The sequence below is a fragment of the Betta splendens genome, chromosome 6 (genome assembly GCF_900634795.4).
Source record: "Betta splendens chromosome 6, fBetSpl5.4, whole genome shotgun sequence".
Taxonomy (NCBI): Eukaryota; Metazoa; Chordata; class Actinopteri; order Anabantiformes; family Osphronemidae; genus Betta; species Betta splendens.
This window is the reverse complement of record NC_040886.2, coordinates 14,988,460-15,007,861: the sequence shown is the minus strand read 5'-3', so window position 1 is coordinate 15,007,861 and position 19,402 is coordinate 14,988,460. Positions and strand designations below refer to the sequence as shown.

Sequence of the window (19,402 nt, the reverse complement as noted above, 5' to 3'; positions counted from 1 at the left end):
TTCGTTTATATTCAGCCGCCGCTTTGGCGACGCTGATGTTTCTGCTTCATAGTTCACCAACACATATTTTTTCCTCATTAACTCCCATCAGTCACAGAACAAGGATACAAGCGTCTCGCTCCTCGCGGCACCAAAATAATCTGTAATCGTATCTAATTAAATTTAAAAATATCAAATCAATGACCTGCTTCATATCATTTCTCCTCTGAACCAGCATAATTGCTAATTTCTTGTTATTATTTGTCTCTTCATGAAGAACTGCAGAGGAAGCCAATTGGAATCCAGATGCACACAGGCGTGAACCACCCCCCGGCGCCGGGAGCTGGACAGACACTGAACGTACCTGTCGGAGAGCAGGAAGGGACACACGTCGGGCACTGGGGGGGTCGAAGGCCGAAGCTTCGCCAGCGCCATGATGTGTTCAAAGGTGATGTCAGTCTGAGTGCACACATCCACCACGTGGATTTCCTGAGGGGGGCCATGGGGGCGGCCGCTGGGGGTCCGCCTGATGACCTGCACCACCACGGGGTCCTTGGCAGCACGGAAGGCCTCCACTGTCTCCTCATGGCTGGACTTTGATAGCTCTCGACCATTTACCTGAGGGAAACAGGGAAATATTTTATTTGCATGAATGCTGGTTTGCACTGAAATCCCACGTAAACATCAAATATAAAGAGGAGATTTGCAGCTGTGCAGCTGGGATCAGACTGGAAGCATAAAGACTTTGAATTGAAGCTTTTTCCTCAGTGCAAATGCTCCTTCCTCACATGGTCCATCTTCACAAAATGAACTAGATGTTCTGGCACATTAAAAACCATTTGCTCTACAGCTGGTACATATAAAGAAAGCCTTTGCTTCATTTAGCACCAGTAATTTCTCTGGAGGAGAAACGACGTCTGAATTCCTCCAAGAATATATATTTATTTTTTGGAGTAAACGCCGGAACCGAAGATTCTAATTTAGATCTCGGAGTCAAACATGTAAGAAAAAAAAACTGCGGACGCAGCACAAGCGTGCGCTCAGTTATTTCACACTGGTTCACACGGTGGAGAATTTTTCTCACGTCGCAAAATGCAAAACAAAACAACACAGCTGCGTAGAATCACAACAGGTCAGGGAAACGGAGCGTTCCAGGGTTGGAATTGCGTCCTGTTTGAAATGCATCTGAGCGAAGGCTCCAGGTTAAATCCCCTCCACGCGTTCAAATGCAACAGCCAAAACGCAATACCTGATAAAAATCAGAAGGTTAGAATAAAGAGGGGACATTATTCCTGGTGCACGTCTCATCCTTTTCCACCAGTGATGCCCTACAAAAGTACAAACGGCTTATTTTCCAGCCCCCTGAGCTCCTGTTTTGCTTCGACCTGCTCCCCTGCCTCCTGATGTGACCTTTGTTTGTAGCGATGTTGCATTAATCACCTAAGTGGGAGATAAACTGGGTCAACACCACTCCTGTGGAACTGTGGAGCAATTTAAAGGGGTGGGCTGTGCAGCCTTCCCCATCCCTCTCCCCCCTCACACTTCAGACCTTCTCTAATTCATTTTCTGTCCATTCAGCAGATATCATATACTGCAGCCCATACATTAGTTGTGCATTAAAGCAACATGGCACACGAGAATAATTAGCTTAAACCGCTGCTCCTCCGAGTGCATCCCTTTCCGTCTCCTCTTCCTGCTCGTGTCTGGCTCCGCAGCCTGACCCTGCAACGAGGAGTCTGCTGGAAACAAAAGAGTTGGAGCAGACAAATGAGGCGGCCGATGGCGTGTGACAGTCCAGGAGAAAAATGATCCCATTTCCCAGCTCCCCCTCCGGTGCAGCCCGCCGGCTGCAGGCTCCTCCCCCTCCTCAACGCCGCGCTCGCCAGTCGTACGTAGGACCAAATCAGAAGGAGCAGACGTCAGGGGAGACGAGCGGAGGCTTGTTTTTCTATGCTCTTCATTGATTTCCATGAGAGCCAGATGGAACAATCAATCCCCGACCAACAGAGGAATATTAAGCAGCCTTAAGTCCTGCGTGAGGGAGCTTCTCCGTTTCTCCTTGGCAGGTGTGAGGCTCCTCTCCTCCGTCTGACAGATGGACCTGGCTGCAGCTTCTCCTGCACGTTCAGCACCGACCTCCGCCTCATAATGAAACACTGCTCCTTAATGACACACATTTAGTGACCGCCCTCGGGTTCAAGCTGCAGCCGCCGAGATGTTTCATCACGCACACGCTGAATACGCTGTAGTTACACTGGCACAAGGCGTCCTCCTCAAGTTTGCACGCAAAGTATGCAAATACGCACTCGGTCACGAACACATGCTGGTAAACAAGATCTGTTTGCAGCTAATTATTTAGCAGCTATACTGTTTATCATATCCGATGCCGCACTTCATGGCCAAAACGGCTCCATATGCACGGAGTCAACACGCGTTATCCCATTAGTCTGAAACAAAGCAGTGGTGATTATTCACCACAGATCGTCCATAAGACAGGAGGCGATCAGGTAGATGAGCTGGCGCTGGGACGGAACCGGACCCACACACGTCTGCTGGCTGTTTGCACACGGATGTGCAGCAGCTGTAGCCGGAGGAGAAATGTGTTTTCATTCAAAGCCGCTGAGACGACCACCGGTTCCCCCCCACACAACAAATGCATCAAAGCGGCTTACTGGAGTAAAACGAATGGACGAACCCCCCCCCCCCCCCCCTTCATTTTCTGTGTGGCTGAGACCCTGCATTGACAGAGACACATTCTAAAATGTGTAGCGGTGACGCAGCCGCTTCAGTAAATACCTCCCGTCACCGCCGAGCAAACAAACAGCCTGCTTTAAATAAAAAAACTTCAGCACAAGTCACTCTGAGCTGCTGAAGGTGCTTTCATTCGTCGTGCGCTGTCGTTCATCCGTCGGCGACCAGGAAAGGCCAGAGCACGAACACGCGGCCGCTGAGCTCGGTCCTCGGGCTTCTCCTCTGTCAGCGCTGTCGTCTCATCGACCGCCGCCTCCATCAATACCTCCCAACACTGAGGGCAGCATGTAGTGACAGAGGCCGTAAAGAGAGGCCAGTTTATCCACTGAGGTGTCGGCCGCCGCTGCAGCTGCTAAAAGGCCGTTTCTCTGCGCAGACGCAGCTGCCAAAAGGCCGTTTCTCTGCGCAGACGCAGCTGCCAAAAGGCCGTTTCTCTGCGCAGACGCAGCTGCCAAAAGGCCGTTTCTCTGCGCAGACGCAGCTGCCAAAAGGCCGTTTCTCTGCGCAGACGCAGCTGCCAAAAGGCCGTTTCTCTGCGCAGACGCAGCTGCCAAAAGGCCGTTTCTCTGCGCAGACGCAGCTGCCAAAAGGCCATTTCTTTGTGCAGACGCTGCTGCAGCTTGCAGGGAGTTTACTGATGCAACTGATTGATGCGCTCCTTCTACAAGGAGAAAGGGCCTCGGGCTGCGCGCTCTAATAGTCCATTAGCGTTTTATGCTTTCAAATTAACTGCATACATCGCTTTATGTCCTGCACGTAGCACTTTGAATCTTAATGAAATGTTGTTGTTTTCCGTTTTATCGGGTTTACGCGCTGCATCTGAGGAGGAAACGCTCCGTCAGGCCGTCGTTTCGTGCTCCGAGGAAGGAGCCTCGGCCGCATTTAACCGCCTCGGCTGCTGTGCTCAACATCTGGACATGAGCAGGGACTCGGCCGCTGTGTTTCACGTCCTCCCGTGCGCCGCCGCCCGCCGCTTTGAGTGGCAGCCTGCCGCGCGTTGAGTGTATGCGGGCAAATGGAGTGGATGTAACATGTGGGTCACGCAGCCTCTGGAGTGGAGCGCTCCCCGCCGTCGAGTGCACGCCCGCTCCATCTCCTCATCTTTGGGGAGGGGACAGCGCGACCCCCCCCTCGGCGCCGGGAGCCCTCGGATGAAGACTCAGTGAAGAGAGATGAGGAGCGTGGCCACTAGAGCTGGAGAGAGGCAGCGCTGCACCGCATTAGCGCTAATGAACTACAAGCCAGCTTCCGAGCACTCATGGGAGTGGGTCAACCCACGGTGAAGCCTTCTCATGTGCTGCGGTTGGGACGTTTAAAGCGGCGGCAACAGGAACACTTTGGCTCTAAAACGGCACCTGACTAAAGGTTTGCTGATGAATGAAACAAAGCCCGGAGGCCAAATGCTACACGTACGGGGATGGGATTGGACGTGGGCACGGCGGCTGCAGCACAGCCCCACGTCCCCCTGGTGCGAGAAAAGACCGCGGCTCCTCTTTTCACGCCCAAATGTCTCATTTCAATAATAAGTGTCAGGATAAAATAAGGGCCAAGGTCCGCCACAGCGCTGCTCTTATGACTGCATAAATCACTGGCAGACATGTGGCGCTTCAGTGACATGAAGCTGAGAGAGCGAGCGAGCGGGAGAGAGCGAGGCCGCCGACGCCACAGGGGAAATCTGACAATCCCCTCTACACCCTTACATGAACCAGTGGACAGGCTACTTTAACCCCTGCAACCACATAAAACACCCTGAGCAAGACCCTGCGGCTATTTTTCACAATAAAAGGCCCATACACTGCTGCTGAGAGCTTGTGCCTGTAGCACCTTTGATGAATTCTGCCAATTTTCCTCCCCGGACTCCAGTCTGGAGAGAAGTCCTCCATTTAATGCACAAGTCATTCAAAGCCCATCAGCACCACCTTATGCGTGCGCGTGCTTCGTATCCGGTTCTGCGTCATCCCACTAATACTGGCACCTTTGCACCGTTCATGCTCAGTACAAGTCAAGTAGCCAGCGTAATTACATCATATGTACTGTAATCATATCGGAATGTTACGAGTCACTAAACGTGCGTAAAAGTCATAAAACAAATGCTCCTCCTGAAATCTGCCACAGCTTTTTAGGTTCAACGATGGAAAAACAGAGTGAAGACGCGCATGGACACTCGTCACACAGACAAAGAGAAAGAGAGTCACAAACACAAAGCCGAGCTCGCGATGCGGCAGACGAGAGACTGTTGAGTAAATATATCACCTAATTTCCTACGCTATGTATTTGTCAGATGCGCTGGGTAATAACATCCATGACATCCACTTGTTCTGCTTATGATCACTTTTCCATGAAATTAGATCAATATGGCTCCATCTTTAGCACCAGCAGATTACGGCGGGATGCGGGCTGATTTTACTGTCCTGTTTTGAATGAATTTTAAATGAGGTTTAGAGCTGGCGAGGGAAACAGAGTGTTAAGGTAATCAGCTTGTCCAAGGTTAATGGTACATGCAGGCTATATTTGTTAAAGAGATTTAGAGATCTACAGTTAATGCCTGTGCTTAACTTTTAAGATCTTGCCATCTTGGAGAGAGTTTTAATATAAAATGGAGGGAGAAATCAAATTAGAGTAAAAGCAGCACTTGGGTGAGTGAATAACTAATGGATGAGCAGCCTCCTCATTGGTGATAACTCGTAATTGGTTTTGGGGGGGGGTGCAGCTAAATGATGCTATGTGCTGTGGGGATCAGCAAAACGGCTCGGCTGCAGGACGTAAAGGAGTAATGGTGCCGTCCATATGCTGACTGCAGAGAATCGAGTGCTGTCATGGAACAGCTCCGTGTGCTGAGAGGGGACAAACGGCGCTAAAACCACCGGCACACGACAAACGCGCCCGTGCGTCGTCTTCTTATGCGCAAACGCTTCCCCTCGCAGAAGATGACCAGAAAACACTTAGTCTGTGTTCTAGATTCACATCACTGTAAATGATTAATTATTCAAATGTGATCACGGCCGCACACCTAAACAAATGGCCCGCCGGATCCCGTCGTCCATGGTGGTCTGTGTTACTACAGTCGCTCCTCCTGGCAGCAGGGCAATTAACACTGGATAAGCACTATTTACACAAAGACAGACACACTCGTGATCACAACAAAGGCGTCTTGTCAGACTTCCTCCAACTGGCTCTTTGTCTGCGGCTCAGAGACTGGACTCCAGGAGCTCTGGCAGAGAGAATACTAAACCGGGGGTTTAAAAGGTCAATCAAGACCCCCCCGGCGAGACACTGATCTGCCTGTTAGCCCGTTCAGAGGGAGGGGCGAGAAGAGAGAACTGGTCCCATTACTTCCGAATACAACGTATGTGATACCACGCAGGCATTTTGTATTTGACAAAGCTATTTTCAACACTTTGCTTAGAAGGTCGCAGTAATTGGTGACTCGTCACAGATGACAACCACCAGAAAGGCCCCCGTGAGGTGAAGTCAAAGCGGCCCCAGCAGCAGGTTTGCTCCCTCACACCCCACGAAGGAGAAGGAATGAGGTCACGAGCGTTCTTTCTTCATACCTCCATTCCGGCGCTGGGGTTTTTAAAGAATGCAAAGCTGAGGGGATGTGTTGGTAATGACTCGATGTCCGTTTTACAGAGCTGCTGGAGTGTCGACCAGCGAGTAAATACAAGGTTATTGACTTCACACTGCAGGGATACTGCTAGCCTGCTGCCAGCGCATCGATTTTACAAAGAGCCCAGAGCAAAAGTCCCAGGAAGTTTTTGCAGAGTAATTACATTCACCTGGTAATGAACAATCAACACGCCAGAAGCAGGAACCTGTAAAATTAAGCACTTGAGAATGAAAGACAACATCTGAGCGTGTGTGTGTGTGTGTGTGTGTGTGTGTGTGTGTGTGTGTGTGTGTGTGTGTGTGTCTGTGGCCAGAGGAGAACACGATGAGAGACAAATCACCATCCATCCAGACTCGGTCCCGGCTGAAGGACGCAGCAGTAAATACCATCAAAAGTCGAAACCAAAAGCAGAGCTGTCCAATTAGGACGGAATTCACAATGAGACAGTGATGAAGTTGCGGATGATAATCTTTTCCTTGTAAAGAGCAGCGGCACAACGCGTGATTAAAAGGCAGGACATTATCGCACAAGAGTGATCACACGTGTAATCAATCTACTTCAGCGCGGGTTCGGGAGGATGACGTCGGCGGTTTCCTCTTGTCCCACTCGGGTCCCGCTTATTGTCCGGCCTGAGTCAATAAACACGCGAAGGGAGCGTGAAGTGGATGCAATCTGCTGCTTCCCACTGTGTCCTGACTGCACGGCTGCAATCAGTGGAGTCGGAGGACAAAAGAGCGGCGGCGCTGTCTGCTTCACCCAAAGCACGGCATTTATTTCATCAATAAAGCAATGAAGATGGATGGGGCCTTGAGTCGCTCATATTCCTCTCATGAATATGGAGGAGTTCAGTAAAACACGTCCTGCGACGTCAACAGGTATTAACCGACACCAACAACGTCAGCGGATCTGTTGTGAACGCAATCAAACACCTGTCAAAGCATGTTTGCGTGACCCGAAGCGCCGCGCGGGAAATGAGCCGTGACGTCGCTGACGGAGGACGCGTTAATGGAGGGAGGAAGAGTCCACCTGGACGTTTAATATGTGCGTCTTGATTGGGAACAGCTGGCGGCGCCGAACGGGGACGTTCACACGTCAATGCGTACGATCGATGCCCCCGCTGCCGCTGGACGTCTCTCCAGAAGAGGAAAAGGGACAGTCGAGGCTCGTGAGGACGTTGCTGCAGCCGTTCGTGTGCTAGAAGCATGAGCGCCGTGGGGGCGGAGCCGTGAAATGTGGGGGCGGAGCCGTGACGTGTGGGGGCGGAGCCGTGACGTGTGGGGGCGGAGCAGTGACATGTGGGGGCGGGGCCTCACAGGGTCCCGGGAGCCGTAAAAGGCCTCGCATGCGACGCCTTCAGGCGCTGCGTTCACTGTCCCCGGTTTCATGAGACTCCGGCTCCTGTGGCTGATGGAGGTAATAAAGTTCTGTTCACACCGGCGTCCGCTCATTTGTTCTCATTCCTGGGAGTGTGAGGGACCGTTACAATCAGCCGCACACGCATGCACACGCGCTCACACACGCCTCCACCGACGTCACAGCCTTGTGGTCTGAGGGCTTCGTCCCTACAGACGGGAGAGCGAGGATGAAGTCCGGAGGACGTAAACAGTGGAGGAGGAGAAGAAGAAACGCACAAGGCTTTTTTCCACATAACGCGTCTTTGCGCGTTCTGCCTTTTCTTATTACTCTGTTGTTCACTTTGGCAACAATGTTCCTGGAAGTCGATTCTGGCTCCGATACTTCACACCGGGTCCAAGTCGCAGGTTCATTAGCGCGGTGCCATGATAAGCATTTGGGAAAAAGCTGGAATCAGATATGAAAATTTCCTGGGTGTTTATTTTAGTGTTTGAAGCCGCGCGTCAAATAGATTGATAACATTTAATTCAAGCTTATTGAATTCGCAGCCTGTGCGGCAGAACAAACTGGGTTATCAGATGTTCTGGAAGTGCTGCCGTTTCCCCCGCGTCCTCTCTTAGCGGCGGGTCGACCCAGTCCCGGCCCGTCCGGACCCGGCCCCTCTCCGTTCCACCAACAGACGCAGGCTGTGGCGCGGCCGGACCCGACCGGCCCCGCGGACGCTGCAGCGGCAGGACCGCGTCCTTTCACACAGGCCTCCATCGGAGGAACCACCGACAGGGTCCACTTCCACACGAGTGGAAGTTCTTTTGTTCTTGCTCGGCCGGACGGGTGCCGAGTTGGCAGGCAATTAGGTTCATTTATACCCCAGCAGCCGCTTGGCAGCGAGCGCCGCTCCATGCGGAGCCAATGTAACACTAGAACGGGACCAAATGGCTCTGAGAGTTGGAAAAGCGGGAGGAGGGGTGCTGGTGGAGGGCATCTGCTCAACGTTTACCTAGTGTTTTATAATTAGACCAGCGCCACTACTCGGGAGCAAAGGCGGCTGCTCGTCGGCGACTTTCCGATGACAATCGCAGACTTGGACGCAGCAGAGGAGCACGCGAGACGGAGACAGTTAGCGAGCTATCAAAACATGAACCATATTGCATGTGAGGCGAAGTCTGTGTGAAATGCATAGGAGCTGGCGCCGGGCGGGAGTGGGTCATAACGAACGCTAATTGGCCTCTAACAGCAGTGGAGCGACTTGTTAAGGCCCGCTCACATCTGGCACTTCGGGCTCAGGCTGCAGCGTTTAGCGCCGGAGGAGCAGCAGCTCTGAAGCGCTGAAGCCAGCGGGTCGCTGGAGCAGAACCCGCCTCGGGTTCAGGACCGGCGCATTGTCGCACGAAGCTTCAGGTGACAACATTAATCGTAAATAGCGGTTGGGAACACCAATCAGCGTCACGGTGTGAGATCAGTTTCAAGTCAGCGAGAACTAAGGGTCAATTCTCCAAAAGCTGCGTGTGATAACATGCGGTTCTGCATAGATCCAATGTCAAAAATGAGACGGACCCACGTGTTCACGACGCAGCACATGCACTGTCTTCTCTCCCATCAACAGTTCATGGGTTAAGAATCAGATCAGTTCAACTTCTCCTCTCCTGCCTTTGGTTCAAAGCCAGGGGGCCTCCGTACATGCAGCCCCCCCCCCCCGTGCTGTAATATTAAACCTTTACACGGCCCACTCATGCTACAAACACGTGTTTGTGGTTTTGGAGTCATTTAAAGGTGTTTTGTGTTCAGGACGGAAGGACGGACGTCTCCATCGTCGCAGGTTTGAGCTCTAAGTGGCTGTTGTCTGCGACGGGAAACCTACAGCTACAGTCCTACATTCACCCGGGGCCGTGATGGAGCTGTGGGCTGCAGTCACGACAGTCAGACAAAGACCGGGGAAAACGCACGTCTCCGCCGCATCTGCCGTCATCCAGTCATTCCGGCATAAACAACCCGCGAGTCTGATTTTTCCCCGAGCAACCAGGACACTTCCAGACAGTCTCCTGAAAAACAGCTCTGCCTCCTGAGAGATGCCTGGATATGATGACGGTGGGTTTAGCGGCGGCGCAAACCCCCAGACACACGAACGGAGTCATGCGGGAACGCGGCGCTCGCTCCTCAGCTCTGCTTTGTTTTTACGTTGCGTCAGCTTCCTGATGGATGGCGGCCCCTGCGGTGCAGGATGCGCCCCCCTATTGATTCATTCACAACCAGCTTAAAATGAACTTAGTGTCTAAAAGCAGACGTTCCGTTATCGATGGCCTCGGCGCTCGGGCCACGGGGGAAAACGCTGCTTTGCTGTGGAATTCATTTGCCATCACTTAATGGTGCCGGTCTCACACACCTGAGAGGACGCGGCGGAGGTTTTCCCGCAGCGTCGTCGGCTGCTGAGCGACAGCCGAGGGTCTGATCAGTCACTGTCTGCTATTTTTACCAGGTCTGTGAAGGCAGCAGCCACTCCAGCTTCACGTTTGACAAGTGCTGGGAAGAGACTGACGTGGAGCGAAGAGTGAGCGAGTTGGTGACGCAGCAGTGACACTAATGGACAGGCACCGCTCTCTCTCTCTCCTCCTCTGTCTCTCGCCCTCTCAGGCAGCACATCCAACCCGACTGCCTGCCACTGAGCCTTTCCTTGGACCCATGCATGCAGGAAGCTCTCTGTGGGGGGTCCTCAGGGCATCATGACAGTGGACAGTAATGCCTCCATGTTCTCCGCTGATGCTCCATCCAGATGTGGAGACATGGACGTGGGCATACAACCAGCAGAGCTGCGGCCCGATCAGACGCGTGAAACTCCTCAAATCCCGTTTTAGAAATCAAAGATCCTGGTCCCACAGGTCCAGACCAACGCACGCAGCGGAATCTCATTCTATGTTGTTTAAAACCCTTCAGCCACTAATGCAGAGCTTAGAGCCGAACTGTAGCTGCGGATCTGAACGAAAACTCACTGATAAATTCAGAGCTTCGCCTGCAGGCCCAGCTTACGCTTCGCCTCAAAAATCCCATGCGTGACAGCTGTTACACCAAATTGCCTGTCAGTCTCGGCCCACGTGCGCTTGAGAAAAGACCCGGCAACAGCCAGACTCCTCCACCCGGGGAAGAAGGTGAGATATGACGCGCTGCACGGGATCTGGGTCATCTCACCACCTCTGCTCCGGTCCTGCAGCGTCCGCAGAGCCGAGTCGATGCTGCTGCAGGTGTGGAGGGACCGGACTGCAAATTCACCCGAAGCGCTGATAAAATGTGACCAAAGTGCCGTTTAAAGAGGTCTTTAGAGCTGAATCTGTGAATGCGGCAGGTGGCTGCCTCTCCGGCGCGTTAGCCTGCGTGCTAGCGCGAGGCTGCGAGGAAGGAGGCCCGGCGGAGAGGATCTGTGCTGTGTGGGAGGTGCTGGGTTGACTGCGGAGCTGCGGGGGAGAGAGCGCGGTCGCCAAGATCCACACTCCCACTGTGAACTTCTGCTGTTTCACAACAATGCGCTGCGCCGTAAAAATAGCTCCGCTTCTCATGGCGCGCTCATATTGACACGCAAAGCATTATGCGCGCCTCAGTTTTAGAAAGGGACTCTTCACGATTCACCATATGGGCCAACGCTTCCACGCACGCCTCACCTCAAGCCGGACTCCAGCTGGAGCTTCAATGCATTTTGCAGGCGCTTTAATTGTATTTACACTTTGGCACCGGCTCAAACTTTGGTTTCATTCAGGAAAGGCTGCAGCCTGTGAGAAGCCATTGCAAATGCAGCTCATTAGGAGCGAGGCCTCTGGAAGTGTGTCAGTGTGTCAGCGTGACAGAGGCGGCATCAATAAAGCCGTGTCAGCGCCCTTTTGTTTTAAGAGCTAGCTAAAAGGCTCATTGTCTTCCACGTCCGGCTCCTTGCGTTCATGGCGACTGTTCTCCTTTTCCCCGGAGCCTCACGGCGCCGTGCGGCGGGGGGGGGGGTGCTCCCTGCCACGCGTCTGACAGGCTCAGGGCTTATCGCGGGGGCTGCAGGAGGCGCCCGCCGACCCGGCGGGGGCCTCGCCCGCCGATGCCCCGACCCGCAGCGCCGTCAGCCTTCCCCGTCCTCCATTTACATACGGCGCCCACAGACGGGTGAGTCAGAGCGACGGAAGGAGAGCGGGAGCGGGAGGGGAAGGCGGCGCGGGGAGGGGTCATCGCTGAAAGCATCTGTTGCGAGAACTCCAGGCTTTGTCTCCTGGTTTTTATCAAGCGCGGATCACGGAGGCAGCCTCCGACCCGACATCATCCCATTTCTCCAAATGTCAGTGGCGATGCCGGAGCCGATAGCTCGCGGCCCGAGGGGGGCGAGGGGGGGGGGGGGGGGTCGCGGTGTGGCGGACGCTGAACACATTGCACGGTGCAGATAAGAGTCAGCCTGTGTATTCTGTCAGCCTCGCTCTCATTCCACCGCCAGCGACAATGGGATCTTGTTTGAGTCACTATCTGCCGCTGCAGCACAGCAAATAGCCACAATAACACGGCTCCTGCTGCACATGACGACAAAGAGGGAAAGGTGACATTTTACAACGTCTCTCAAGTTTGTTTGATGAAGCCGAGTGGGATTTTCGTACAATACAGTGGTTCAATATTTGACTTTCAGCGATAGCATATTGTCTGGTGTGAGGATATGTTTTCATTTTGCACAGCGCTGTTGTAAATAAATAAAGCAGATTAAAAACTAACAGAAAGTGTGAGTGTTTTACACAGTTATCGTTGTCTTGTCTGATGAAAAACATTATGTACAGAAACCGTTTGAAGCAAGAAAACTGTTCAAACTATTTATCCTACAAGATATTAGGGCCGTGCTGTCAGTCATACTGTATGTTGAGCTTTAAGCCAGTTGTAGCTCACAAACAGGAAAGTTAGACTTCAAGTTCATCACGAATGGAAAACTTTAATCCTCACATTAAAAAAAGTCTTGAAAAACAAAGATCAACTCTACAACTGTCAGAAAGTTGCATTAATTTATCGCGGTTTGTCCTACTTGGCTTCTCCCAGAGGAGCAGAAATATTCTGTTTGACTCAACCACAGCACTTTAAACCTAGTGAGGAGCCGTGTTTAGAACCACGCTGCTTGTAAACAAGGGCCGACTGAGAAAAAGTGTCTCCCAGAACAAGTTCCTACCACAGATCTGCCTTCTCGGAACACAATCCCCACTAATTGGGAGGAGACGGGAAGAAGCGCTTTCGTGAATGGCAATAAATTAACGAGGGCCCTTCTGTCGGCTTAAACACAGATAATCAGCTAAGAGGCGGCCTGCATGCAGATGCACGGCCCCCCGCAGCGCTTTGGGTTTTCATCAGGGTTCTACGTGAAAAGCACGAGCTGTCAGGTCTGCTCCAACTGAAGACAGACAGACAGACAGACAGACAGACAGACAGACAGACAGACAGACAGACAGACAGACAGACAGACAGACAGACAGACAGACAGACAGACAGGCAGGCAGGCAGACAGACAGACAGACAGACACAGACAGACTGACAGACAGACACAGACAGACAGGCAGACACAGACAGACAGACAGACAGACAGACAGGCAGACACAGACAGGCAGACGCAAACATCTGCACGACCTATAACTCTGTTTCTGTAAGAACACGCTTCATTTGTTTACAGGCAGAGAAACGCAGACCAAAGCAGACGGACGCTATTTTACCTCCACTAAACGCGCTGCTTCCCAGCTCCACACGCCGACTCATAGAAAAGTGTGTTCAATTCATTAAACAGACCATCTGGGGATTGTGGGAATTGCAGTTCATTTTCGGATTGAGGTCGACAGCCTTTGATCTTAGCGCGTGAGCGTGAAGCCCACAGTGAGACGAGGCGCGGTCGTACTCAGATGACGCCACGCTGATGTCATCCACATAGTGAGAATTAAGGAGATTACGCCGATCCCAATCAATTAATGGGCATGAGGACGCTCCACTTCTTTGCTTCTATGGTTCCTGCCTCGTAGATTCTAGCGCTGCCGCTGCGGCATCCAGAAAAGCATCCTCTGATAAACAACGCTCGCGTCCCTGAGGGAAACGGTCCGTCACGGTTTGTTTGTGCAGCTCTTTCTCGGCGATAGCTACTAGTGAGATGAAAGAAACACACACACACTGAAGACAGAGGCAGAAGGAGAGGCCCGTCCTCTCCTTCCAGTCCAGGGACTTGATATGTGGCTGGAAAGGCCAGCAGGGTTCTCGAGATTGAGATAAGAAAAAGGTGAAAAGGAAAAGGCCAATTTATCAATTTCCCCTTCAATAGCTCTCCAGCACAGTCAGATTTAGTGGCCGACTGATAAAATCCACTGACCTTCACGTCTGTGGCAAATGTGGCATCATCCCCATCCGTGGAGATGAGAGTACATGTCTGGGCCAAGGTTTTTATTCTCTCTTCATTTGAAACACGTTTAAAAACTATTTATTGCCATCTGCTCCAGAAGCAGACATGAGTCGATGTGTGATTCACGCTGAATTACGCTATGAAATCTCTCGGTTCTACTGTAAGTCAGTGTGAGGCTGTGGTTACGCAACGCTCTGCAGCACATCAGACCTGATATGTATGGAAATAGCTTCCGACTCCAGAGCTGCGGAGCAGGTGGTGAATGCAGCTTCACTGTAAACTCCCTAAGTGGGGAAAAACATCACTGAGACGGGAGTTTCGTGTGCTGGAGACGGTCCACGGCGCAGCTTCGCCGTGTTAGTGCTGTAAACGCCGAGCCGCCTCATCTGCCTGCGCTTCGAAGGGTGAGGGGCAGAACCGGCACCGGGCGCATTTGAGACGCGGAGCCGACGCCGGAGCGTTTCGTCTGATTCTGTCTGAACCTCGACTAATAATGAAGAAGTGCGAGAGCTCAGAGTACCTGTCAGGTCAATCTTTTCGGGGCGAAGCCAAATCAATCAAGCGGCACAGTTTCTCCTCTCCTCCCCCCTCGTTCACTCCTATCAATTTTAATAGTTGAGAGACATCCTTCAGAAACATAACTGCTGAGAAGATGGATGCAGCCGATCCTCTGGAGGCGCTGCGTGATGGGATGTGATGGTGCTGAGGTTAAACAGCCCTAATGTACTGTATAAAACAACACTGTCCAACTTTACAGGTAGTAACACCAACAAAATCAGTCCTGAACAGTAAATATTACCGTCTGGCAGCATCGAGTGACTGCAGTGACATCACAGAACTGCCGACTGATTAACAGGTCCTAATCGGGCCTAAACCCGATCCTGACCCAAACCTCCATGCTTCCCCTTCACTCCCACCAGAGCAAACCCGGACAGACCTTGTCTCCAGCGATGGCTGCTCTGCATCTTATTGAACGCATACTCATTACACGCACAGCCGGTTCTGTCACACAAGCAGCATAAGTCGGTTCTACCCCGACCTCCTCCGGCCCAGGTCCACAGGGAAAGGCCACTTAGTTCAGCGCAGGGCCAAACTCCGGGAATCCCTGCAGGAACCGTGGGGAGCGTCTGAATCCCAGCTCTCCCTCATTTCACGTCTGCGCGTCCGCTCCCGTCAACCGGGCGGCATCGTTCAGAGCGACACTAAAGCCTGACGTTTCATTACAGCTCTTCTGATGAGCGTCGTCACATTCTGAAATTCATGAACGTGACTTCCAGGATTTATAGTGAGAAAATTCAGTGACTGTGTTTTTGTTTCCTTAGTGTGTGTGTGTGTGTGTGTGTGTGTGTGTGTGTGTGTGTGTGTGTGTGTGTGTGTGTGTGTGTGTGTGTGTGTGTGTGTGTGCATACACTGTGAGTGCCTCACTCTCATTCATATGCATCAGCAGGTTATCAGGAACTGTTGTGCCTCATTGAGCTGTGGAGCTGCTTTACATTTATTCCTGAAATGCAGCAGAGAATGATTTTGCTCCTGTCTAATAAGACTTACTTATAAAAGTGACTATGCTGCTTTAAAAACTTCTAGCAACCAAAAAAAAGGCCTGGCTTGTTGGAAAATTAGAATACAGGATAATGAAATACGACGGGTCTGGACTCCGTGATATGAAGGATGAAATTCATTAGAAGCAGCTGCTGGTGTAGCCTGGTGGCGCCTCCACGTCCACGTGATGGTTGTTACGGTCCCTTCGGATCCCTCGGCCTCGACCACAGGAGACGGAGCAGAACATGGAGGCATCGACACACATAAACCGCAGCCACATTCTGTATCTGAGTTGCGCTGTGTCGCGCCTCTCACCAACATCTGCCATCCTGCTAATTAGGCCCAAAATCCACACCTCGCTGGGTTTCAGGCAGCACGTGACGATCACGAGGGAAGCTCACAATGAGAAGCTCAGAACCAGGAAGCGTTACTGCCTGGAAGAACGGCCTAATCACCAGCACGGAGAGGACGGAAGCGCTAGGAAGCAGCTTCAACTCATGAACTTCAGGTCAGAAGAGGCTCAACGCGCCTTCGTTTGTTGGCCAAACGTAAAAACAGAATTAAACATCACTGCTGCTTCACAGTCAACATCCAGCAAAGAGACTGAATCATCCAACATCTCAAATGCCAAACTTCACCAGCCTCAGCAGGCAATAAATGTAATCGTAAGACAAAGGCAGGCACATAAAGACTAACAGCAAGTGAGTAAAAGAGCAGGATTCCTGCGTCCCCTCGTCCAGGAGAGAAACTGATTCAATAAATAAAAAAGTTAGCAGTGTGAGATGGGCTCACAGGGCGGCGGAGGAAAGCCAGCACATTTCCATTCAGAACAGAACAGGGAGCCAGCGAGTCATAAATATCCCACAGCCAGCGGGTCAGGCAGACGGGGAGGGTGTCAAAATTGCTTCTGGGTGTGAAGAGAAAGGGGAGGAAGGCGGGTACGCAACCACTGTGACCGGCTCCGAGACTCAACCTACGAGACGGGGCCGCTCAGTCACGGCGTGACAGAAGCCCATTTACATGCACACATGCATGCATGCACACGCACACACAAACGCATGCATGCACGCACACACATACACGCACGCACACACACACACACACACACACACACACACACACACACACACACACACACACACAGACACACACAAACGCATGCATGCACGCGCACACATGCATGCACACGCACACACACACACACACCCACACACACATACACGCACACACGCACACACACACAAACGCATGCACACACACACACACACACACACACACACACACACACACACACACACACACACACACACACCCACACACACATAGGAGCAGGAGTGAGGATGACGGGGAGGAGAACAAACCCTGTGACGCTCAGGTGAGAGCTGAGAAAGGCAGACAGGCGATGTGTAAGGAAGAGGATTAGGTTCCAGTGCGCAGAGCAGGTTTACGCTGTCATAACACTACCCTGACCACAGACGGCTGCAGGCAGTCGTGCTGCTGGGAGACGCTGTCCCGCCTCCTCCTCCTCATCCCTGTACCTGCTGTGTCGCTCTTCTCCTGTGTTAACATTGGATCTGGTCTGAGACGAGGGCTCGTGGGTTTTCCCACCGTCCGTCCCTGCGTTCCGGCACCTTTGCTCATCAGCCCGCTCCCGCTCCCCTCGCCGTCTCCACGCCTCCCGCCTCGTCTCCCACGGCGGTGATCAGAGAGTCGGTGCTGATGCTGCAGCCTCAACCAGCTCAGTGCATCAGTGGGTGGACAGACGCGCAGAGAGCCCCTGTCGACGGTGAGTGCGCCCTGGAGACAGGCCCACTTGGCGGATCCTGATCCTCCACTAAAGCGCCAGAAGAGACTCCAGGCCGTAGCTTTGCCGTTGTGGCAGGGAGACGCTGGACGACCGAGGTGAGCGCTAAGACAGAAGTATGTTTATGGTGCTTCTGAGGAGAGGCGGCCGCTGCGGTGCTGCCTGCTCATCCTCCAGCTCCCTGACAGCTCCCCGAGCGCCGACAGTGACGGCGGCCTCGTCCTGCAGACCCGCGCCCTCCCAGAGCCCACCTGACGTCCATCAGCGGGCTCTGTCGGGGTCCGGGGTCGCAAAGCTACTGGCGGCGCTTGACCCGGGCGCATTTAACTCCCACACTTGTCTTCAGCCGCCGCCTCAAAGGGTAAAGAGAGGCATTTCACGTCTAATTAATGCACGGGACGGTTGTATAAAACGGCTAATGAGGCTGTGATCACAGCGGCGTGAAGGCGGGTACTGCTCGGGGGGGCTGAGGTGGGGAGGGTCCCCTTCTGCCTCCACACACACCACTGACACATTGGTTATGTGGCCACTAAACCTCTAAATGCTCAGAATTATTCAAACTGAATTCATCAAAACAAAGCTAAATTATGTTGAACTGCATCAACGTGAGATACGTCACATTTTAGAGTCTTGCTCAAGGACGCACCTGGTGGGATGAACTGGGTCGGACCTTCCGCTTCCCAGTCCAACACTTCCACTGGGCCGGCGGGCCACTACATAGAGTCTGGTGCTGAGATCCCAGCGCCACCACGCTGCAGAAAACTTTTCATGAAGGAGCTCGTCCACGCGCTGAACATCAACCAACGCGTCACAAACCGCACGTGCACCGCTCCTTCATACACTTGGGTGCTAATACCCAATAAAAAAACTTGCTCCCTCAGCACAGCCCTTCAGCAGGATGAATGGGCTGCGCACAGGCTGCTCTCTAAGCAACTGCTCATTACTCAAAAACACATCTGCTGGAAAGTAAGAATCCTCTCTCTCTCTCTCTCTCTCTCTCTCTCTCTCTCTCTCTCTCTCTCTCTCTCCATTATGCCGCCTCAGCTTCATTTCATCTATATTATTCTGTCACACTCACAGGTTCCTGTTTGGATCTTCCAGAGCCGCGCTCACCTGTGCGATCTCGTACAGCAGCTTGTAGTGTTCCTCTCGCTTCTGTAGAGTGCACAGATTGCAGCCCATTATAGTCGTCGGGGAGGCGCCAGGCGTCCGAGGGTCCCCGAGCAGCGGTGCTGATGCTGGTATGGACACAGGGGGGTCACGCTCCACACCGGAGCGCCGCTTCTCATCAGTCACTCCTCAGCGAGCATCCCGTCCACGCGTTGGGCTCAGCGGCGGCGCTCCAGGCGGCGGTCGGGGCGCGAGCGGTCGTACGAGCATCCACCAGTGCGCCTCCTCTCTCCTCTCCCTCTATTTCACACACTGCACATGCACACACTCGCACGCCGCGCTTGCGACTCTCGCTCGCCGAGACACTCCCCCCTCTTTTTATTTTTTCCCCCCTCCTCCCCGGCGCACATGACTCCGCTGACGGCGGCTCATTAATAATGAGGGGCAGCGCGGCGATATTCATGAGGGAGGCGGGAGCGGAGGAGGAGACGGGGGAGGAGGGCGGAGCGTGGAGCAGGAGCAGCGCTTCATTACAGCCACAATGAGCTCCTTTGTGTGAGCAGCGTGGGCAGCACTGACACCAGCGAGAGGCCGGCGGCCGCCTGCATCCTTTTACCTTCCTCACGTTGGCTGGAACAGGAGGAGCAGCTGAAGGCATTAGCTGCTGAACAATGCAGGGCTGATAAGTATCAGTTATTGGTCCCTGAAAATGTAAGGAAACAGTCTGAGGCTGAAAAGTAGAATGAAGTTGTTGTGATATTAACACAGTTAGAGCTGAAACGATTTGTCGGTCGATTCTATTTGATCAGCATTAGGAGAAGCACACTGTTTTGTTTTAGAAAAACTAACAGCATCTGTACGTGTGCGGGTCAGACGTCCGGCCTTT

The 19,402-nt window shown here is 52.7% G+C and overlaps 1 protein-coding gene across 1 annotated transcript in view; it reads right to left on the bottom strand.

Annotated features, from left to right (window-relative positions):
• The window catches only part of LOC114857291 (PDZ domain-containing RING finger protein 4-like), a 32,979-nt gene extending 14,081 nt beyond the window's left edge, over nucleotides 1-18,898 (bottom strand). Inside the window, exons 1-2 of the mRNA XM_029153646.3 lie at nucleotides 18,520-18,898; nucleotides 344-597 (exon numbers count right to left, since the gene is read on the bottom strand). Coding sequence (XP_029009479.1) covers nucleotides 344-597; nucleotides 18,520-18,588 — 323 coding nt within the window. The 5' untranslated portion in view covers nucleotides 18,589-18,898. The remainder of the gene's footprint in view (nucleotides 1-343; nucleotides 598-18,519) is intronic.
• Nucleotides 18,899-19,402: the final 504 nt, after the last annotated feature.